We start from the raw sequence: 7,644 nt of genomic DNA on the forward strand, positions 1-7,644 counted from the left end.
AAACACAATATTTTTCAATTCAACGGACAGTTTTTTTCCAATAAGTTGACAGAACAACAGTAAAACCCATTGTCATCAAGTGTTTGTAGCAAAATGATTTAACGAAATTGAATATTGGTTTTTATGAAAAAGAAGTGTCATATTTAGACACTCGCCAGCAGCATGGGTTAAAATTTGATATAATCAAAACGAACATTTTTTACATTAGTTACAATGCTGTTCTCAGCAGAAAATATTCTACAATTTGAGGTAATTTAAATTAAGGAAGAAAAGAGGAGGGAATAGTTTGGACGCTGGTCAGGTTTCTATATTATTATATTTTCATTTCGAAACAATTTTCTCAAAATTGTATTTGGTCCTTGTTTTTGTCGGATTAACACTAGCACACAATTTTGCAGTGTGTCATGATAAACAACTTTTCATCTAGATTACGGATAGTATATAAACGATGAAATAGATTACAGATAACCAGTTGTTCTAAATGAGTTAAAACGATTGAGCTAATCACTGAGTAGGTACATCTAATAAATTTTATGGTTTTCGGATTAATTTGTTTTTGTTGTTAGAAATGACGTACGATTCTTTCATCGGACTTTTCATTGGTTATGCAATTGTAGCGATTAGTCTTGTTATTGCTTACTTCAAATGGAGCTACCACTACTGGTCACGCAAGAATGTACCACAACTTCCACCAGTGATACCTTTTGGTAATATTCCCAACCCATTTAACACCAAGGAGCACATGTCCTTAAGTTCGAAACGTTGTTACGATGAAATGAAAGCCAAGGGATGGAAACATGGAGGAACCTATGCAGTATTAACTCCTATTTATTTTGTCATGGATTTGGACTACGTCAAAAATATAATGGTAAAAGATTTTCACCATTTCGTAGATCGTGGGACGTATTGTAACGAGGAAGCAGATCCCTTAAGTGCACATTTGTTTTCTTTATCTGGACAAAGGTGGAAAAATTTGAGAACTAAACTCACTCCGACCTTCACTTCCGGTAAGATGAAAATGATGTTTCAGACGCTAGTGGACTGTGTGCCCAATTTATTGACAAAACTCGAATCTGATCGCGTGAAAAAGGTACCAATTGATATCAAAGAGATACTGGCATGTTTCACCACAGATATCATCGGATCGTGTGCGTTCGGTTTGGAATTTAACAGCTTCAAAGAAGACGATTCAACTTTTAGGCACTACGGACGTAAACTTTTCCAAGGTTCTAAGTTAAGAATGCTTCGCCTGTTCTTCGTTACGAATTTTTCTAATTTAGCTAAGAAATTAGGAGTGGTAGTGGTTCCTCCAGACATTTCTAGCTTTTTCATGAAAGTTGTTAGAGAAACTGTTGACTACAGAGAGAAAAATAACCAGACACGAAAAGATTTCATGCAGCTATTAATCGACCTCAAGAACAATAAACTTGCAAATGAAAGTTACAAACATGATGGCAACAGTTTAACAGTAGAGGAAATCGCCGCTCAGAGCTTCGTTTTCTTCCTTGCTGGGTTTGAAACGTCTTCCACCACCATGAATTTTGCTCTCTATGAACTCGCACGACATCAAGATATCCAAGATAAACTAAGGGATGAGATAAATACTGTGCTTGCTAAAAATAATGGGGTCATTACTTACGGGGCAATCCAAGAGATGAAGTATATGGATCAAGTGATTGACGAAACCTTGAGGAAATACCCACCGGTCCCGCGTCTAGTAAGAAAATGTGTTAAAGACTACAAAATTCCAGATCAAGATGTGGTTATAGAGAAAGGAACAATGGTTGAAATACCAGTTTATGCTATTCATTACGATAAAGAGTACTATCCAGACCCTGAAAAGTTTGATCCAGAACGATTTACTGAAGAAAATAAGAGTAAGAGACACCACTTCTCGCATCTTCCGTTTGGAGAAGGTCCCAGGATATGTATAGGTAAAAAATAAGAGATACTTAGTTTGTATTAAAATCGTGATTGTTGATTTTTTATAGGTATGCGTTTTGGCCTCATGCAATCAAAAGTTGGCTTAACGGCTTTGCTCAAAAATTATAAATTTACGGTTAACAAGAAGACCATGGAACCTCTCAAGATAAATCCATCTGCCGGTATTTTAGCGGCCCAAGGTGACGTTTGGCTAAGTGCAGAAAAAATTTAAAAACAATATTCGTAAATGTTAGCAGTAGATATAAGATGACAATTATCGAAATAATCCTTTAGGTTTAAGGCTTTAGTGTTTCTAATAATATATTTTTTGTGTTATCTTACACTTATCAAGGTGTCATAAAATTAAAAGATAAAAACATGCACACAACGTGTTTTATTAAATTCTGTGTGGTACCTTTTTGAAAAAGGGTTACATTTATGGAAAAATTCTAAGTGAAACTTAATTTCAGGTCAGTATTTTAATTTGCAGCACTAATTTAATTAAATTGATCGAAAATTATTTGGAGAGAACTTCCCTTGATTTTGTTTTTTTTTATGAGAACCTCTATAAGTTCAAATAACGGGCGATTGGCTATTCTTTCGACGTTTCATGACCTCAAGAATACGAAAGCATAGGTCTCTCGTTTCCCTCTGTCTGTCGTGGTCGTCCGCCGCTGCTCGCTTCTGTGTGATTTTTATTAGACAGATAATCTCCGAAACCACCAGATCGATTGTTGTCAAACTTTGTAGATGGTAAAGCGTTGACAAAAATTTATATGATCATTCCCACTAACAACGATGACGTCATCGTCATCTTCAACTTTTACACTAGTAAATGTTATTTAAATTTTATAAAATAGCACTTTCCTCTATTTATAGTTTAAGAATCCATGTTAGGTTTTTACCCTAGGCATCCAGGGTTTTAAAAAAAATCAAAAATATAGATATAATATTTTACAATTTAACTTTGGAGTTGTAAAACTGAATGCTCTGAAATCTTGCAAAGGTTTTAAGTTTATTAGAGGCATTGTCGATTAATAATTACCTTAGACATGCAGTTTTTTGTAAAAATTCAAAATTATGTAGAGACATTTTGTAATTTAATTTTGTAAATGGCAAAATCGAATGCTCTGAAATCTTGCAAATGTTCTACGATTAACGTAAGCATAGTAAACCGTTAACTAGTAAATGGTAAATTTAGCTGTTTCTCCTTCTCCCAAAAAAAGTTGATGATGTCATCTCAAAATTGTGTCTAATAAATCTAAAATACATTCAATATTAACAGTCTATACTTGTCGTTTATCAATGCATTCATATTTTTTAGAATTGCTTATAAAAGGTGACTTAAAAAAATTAATGGGGTAATACGTTTTATTGCTCATCCCATTTTCCCGAAAATTTGAGTATATCGTACTGTTATTAATGTTACTAACAGTATTGCACTGCATTTATTCAAATTGGACGCGTATATCCTTGGCAAAATGTAAATGACATCATCAAGAAATATTTATGTATTTCTTTACTTGTGCTTCAACAATCCACACATGTATTAATTTTACCTAGAAATGGGGGGCCGGGGGGTTATCATTAAAAAAAAAAATCAACATTAAATTTTTCGCAGCTCTATTTGTTCGATTGTATTTTAGGGACGAGGAAAATTCTGTCGAAATAACCTTTCAGCAATTATTGGTATTCATTGTGATGAGGCATATTATTCAGAACCGAGTGTTTAAAAAATACTTTAATAGACTTGAACCCGGTTTAGAGAAGCTCAGTTAAATATTTAATTGCGAGTAAATTTTTAACACGTCATTAAATTCCACGTGACGGACTCTACACCAATCAGGGGTCACTAACCCCTTGTTTAATACGTGATTAACTTAATTTTAATTACAATTAAGTAAGTATAAACTTAGAGTTAGAAAATAAAGTTTACTTAAAAGTCACCTAAGTTTTGTGTTATCATGATTATGTTCGTCATCATCGTGATCGCATTATCATTCTCCAAAACGTTATTCCTACTAATATTGTTTTTAAAATTTTTAGTATAGCGCTAAACATTAAACAAAATACACTGAAAAAAATTGGTCAAAGGTTATTTCGACAGAACTTTCCTCGCCTCTGGAGTACAATATAAATACAATTATAAAATTTGATTTTGCGAATTTCATTTTTTATGAGAATCCCTATAAGTTAAAATAAATATATGTATGTAATCTTAAAGCAAATGTATAGAAGCGTGCGAAGGGTATGTTTTAAATGAGTTTTTTCTTTACAAAATTATATGATGACGTCATCAACATATCAATTTGCAGAGGTGCAGTGTAGTACTAATAATAACAGTGTTCTATTTCTAAATTTTCCAGAAAATATAGTGAGTCGCTCTTGATTTAATCATTAAATAAGCTGACTCATTCACGAATTTGTTTGAGGTACTTTTTATAACCAGTTCTAAAAAATATGAAACCAGTGATAAATGGCAAGTATAGACTCATCATATTTTCTACATTCTAGATAGGATTTATTCGCCAAAATGTTGAGATGATGTCATCAATTTTTTGAAGGGATAAACAAAAATATATGTTGATTCAAAATTTACCATTCTTACGACAACTTTAAAACGTATACAAGATTTCAAAGCAGGTTTTGCAGTTTCAAAATTGAATTTCAAAATGATATGCAATTTTAATTTTTTTCCAAAAATCTGGATGTTTCGGGTAAAAAATCAACATGGATGCAAAATGTCACGCGTAGGACTGTGTTATTTTATACAATATAAAACCAATTTACTATGTGCAATTTTGATCATCATCATATTGTTGGCGGGGATGATTAGACAAAATTTGGTTAGCGTTTTACCATCTACATGATATTCATATTAGCCACATAAAATTTATGTGATCTGTGTTTCTGTACCCTAGGGGTCATAACACATGAAGAAAATGTGTCGTCCGATGGACTCGATTACATGTTTGAATTTCTGAATATCCATTTTTTGTTGCATTTAGTTATCCATGGCTTTCAATAATATTTGATATTTAGTGGTCTTTATAACCAAATGGTACTTCCTGCGTATCATTGCGCACTGCCTAATCCAAAATTATAGTAATATAAATGTCAGATGAGAACCTTCAAATTTCAGTTGATACCCTATATAAAATGTTAATGTTTCTATTACAAATGGAAATTTTACTCTCATGTTGTTTCATCAGTAGCCTAGTACGATAATTATTCAGCAAAAAGTAGGAAAAAGACGTTTCCGGCGTATTCATATATATTATTTAAGAATTATGTCATTTTTACAGTTAAGGATTTCCAAAACAATATTTGTTCATGAGTATAACACCATTGAATTTGCTTATTAATAAGAGAAAAGTGATACACTGAACTATCTTAAATGTGTTAGAATTTTGTATATTTAAAGAGGACATTTTGTTACTTTGTTTCCAATGCTGTTTTCAGCAAAAAATAGCCTTAATTCGGGAATGACTGAAGTTGTTTTAAATTATTTTACTGTTAGATATCAAGTCTGGAAATTGTGAAGAGAGAAATGTAGGTTATAGTGGACGCTGATCGGGTCTTTTGTGTATGTTTTAGTTTATGAAAATAAAATACAAAATTATGTTGATTCCTTGTTTATGTTGGAGAAACACACAATTTTGCAAAGCGTCATGATAAACAATTTTTTATCGGATTACGAACACTATATAAACATTGAAGTAGATTGCAGATACATAGTATTAGTAAATACGTTAGACAAATTTTACAACGTTTGAGCTAACTATTAAGTAGGTACATACGATTTATTTTATACTTACCTAATATTCGTATTTTTTTGTTGTTAGAAATGACGTATGATTCTTTCATTGGAGTTTTCATCGGCTATGCAATTGTAGCGATTACTCTTGTCATTGCTTACTTCAAGTGGACCTACCAGTACTGGTCACGCAAAAATGTACCACAACTTCTCCCAGTGATACCTTTTGGCAACATTCCCAACCCATTTAACAACAAAGAGCACCTCTGCTTATCTTTGAAACGTTGCTACGATGAAATGAAAGCAAATGGATGGAAACATGGAGGAATCTATGTAGCACTAACACCTACTTACTTTCTCATAGATCTGGACTACATTAAAAATATAATGGTAAAAGATTTTCACCATTTCGTAGATCGTGGGGTGTACTCTAACGAGGAAGGAGATCCTTTAAGTGCACATTTATTTACCTTAGCTGGGCAAAGATGGAAAAATCTGAGAGCCAAACTCACTCCGACTTTCACTTCTGGTAAGATGAAAATGATGTTTCAAACGTTGCTGGACTGTGTGCCCAATTTATTGGCAAAAGTAGAGTCTGATCGTATGAAGAAAATACCAATTGAGATCAAAGAAATACTGGCATGTTTCACCACAGATATAATAGGATCGTGTGCATTCGGTTTGGAATTTAACAGCTTCAAAGAAGATGATTCGACTTTTAGAGAATACGGACGTAAACTTTTGAAAGGTTCTAGGTCAGGCATGATTCGCCGGTTGTTCGTTTCGAGTTTTCCTAATTTAGCTAAGAAGTTAGGAGTGGTGTTGGTTCCTCCAGACATTTCTAGGTTCTTCATTAACGTTGTTAAAGAAACTGTTGACTATAGGGAGAAAAATAACCAGACACGCAAAGATTTCATGCAGCTACTAATCGATCTCAAGAACAACAAACTTGCAAGTGAAAATGGTTACAAACACGATGGCAACAGTTTAACAGTGAAAGAAATCGCAGCCCAAAGCTTCGTTTTCTTCATTGCTGGGTTTGAAACGTCTTCCACCACAATGAATTTTGCTCTTTATGAACTCGCACGACATCAAGATATTCAAGATAAAGTAAGGGATGAGATAAATGCAGTCCTTGCTAAGTATAATGGTGAGATTACCTACGGGGGAATACAAGAAATGAAGTACATGGATCAAGTGATTGAAGAAACTTTGAGAAAATACCCACCGGTGCCTCGTCTAGTAAGAAAGTGTGTTAAAGACTACAAAATTCCAGACCAAGATGTGGTTATAGAGAAAGGAACAATGGTTGAAATACCGGTTTATGCTATTCATTACGATAAAGAATATTATCCAGAGCCGGAAAAGTTTGATCCAGAACGATTTACTGAAGAAAATAAGAGTAAGAGGCACCACTTCTCGCATCTCCCTTTTGGAGAAGGTCCCAGGATATGTATAGGTAAAAAATAAAATAAATTTTGTATTAAAATCGTAATTGTTGATTTTTATAGGTATGCGCTTTGGCTTCATGCAATCAAAAGTTGGCTTAACAGCTTTGTTAAAGAATTATAAATTTACGGTTAACAAGAAAACCATGGAACCTCTCAAGATAAATCCATCTGCTGGTATTTTAGCGGCCCAAGGTGACGTTTGGCTAAGTGCAGAAAAAATTTAGATTTACATAACCATTGGCAATTTTAATAAGTGTAATAATATGCAATATTCGTATGTAAATGGTGGCAGTAAATGTACGATGATGACAATAGACGAAATAGTCCTTTCGATTTAAGATATGTTTAGTATATTTTATGTGTGGTAACATATTTCGCCCATTGTAGAAAGAGGAAAATGTGATAAAACTGAAAAATAAAAAAAAATCACTTTTATTAAATTCTACGTGGTTTCTTTCTGACAAGGGATTAGTTCTGTAAATTTGTATAGACGAATGTTCAAAATATACCATT

The 7,644-nt window shown here is 33.1% G+C and overlaps 1 protein-coding gene across 1 annotated transcript; it reads left to right on the top strand.

Annotated features, from left to right (window-relative positions):
- Positions 1–471: 471 nt before the first annotated feature.
- On the top strand, positions 472–7,469 carry LOC135142138 (uncharacterized). Its single transcript, XM_064073807.1, has 6 exons — positions 472–511; positions 567–1,934; positions 1,992–2,153; positions 2,674–2,754; positions 5,769–7,139; positions 7,192–7,469. The coding sequence occupies exons 2-6, from the start codon at positions 569–571 to the stop codon at positions 7,353–7,355; spliced, it is 3,144 nt and encodes a 1,047-aa protein (XP_063929877.1). The 5' UTR covers positions 472–511; positions 567–568; the 3' UTR covers positions 7,356–7,469.
- The last annotated feature ends 175 nt before the right edge of the window (positions 7,470–7,644 follow it).

The sequence above is a fragment of the Zophobas morio genome, unplaced genomic scaffold (assembly GCF_036711695.1).
Source record: "Zophobas morio isolate AGI-343-1 ecotype UQ-CSIRO unplaced genomic scaffold, CSIRO_AGI_Zmor_V1 ptg000046l, whole genome shotgun sequence".
Taxonomy (NCBI): domain Eukaryota; kingdom Metazoa; phylum Arthropoda; class Insecta; order Coleoptera; family Tenebrionidae; genus Zophobas; species Zophobas morio.

What these genes read in the sequence shown, in the direction of transcription:
- LOC135142138 (XM_064073807.1), top strand. Translation starts at nt 569, where the DNA reads ATGACGTACGATTCTTTCATCGGACTTTTCATTGGTTATGCAATTGTA. An exon ending in GCTAAGTGCAGAAAAAATTT is followed by an intron (nt 2,154 to 2,673) that starts AAAAACAATATT and finishes CAAACTTTGTAG; the next exon opens with ATGGTAAAGCGTTGACAAAA. An exon ending in AGGTCCCAGGATATGTATAG is followed by an intron (nt 7,140 to 7,191) that starts GTAAAAAATAAA and finishes TGATTTTTATAG; the next exon opens with GTATGCGCTTTGGCTTCATG.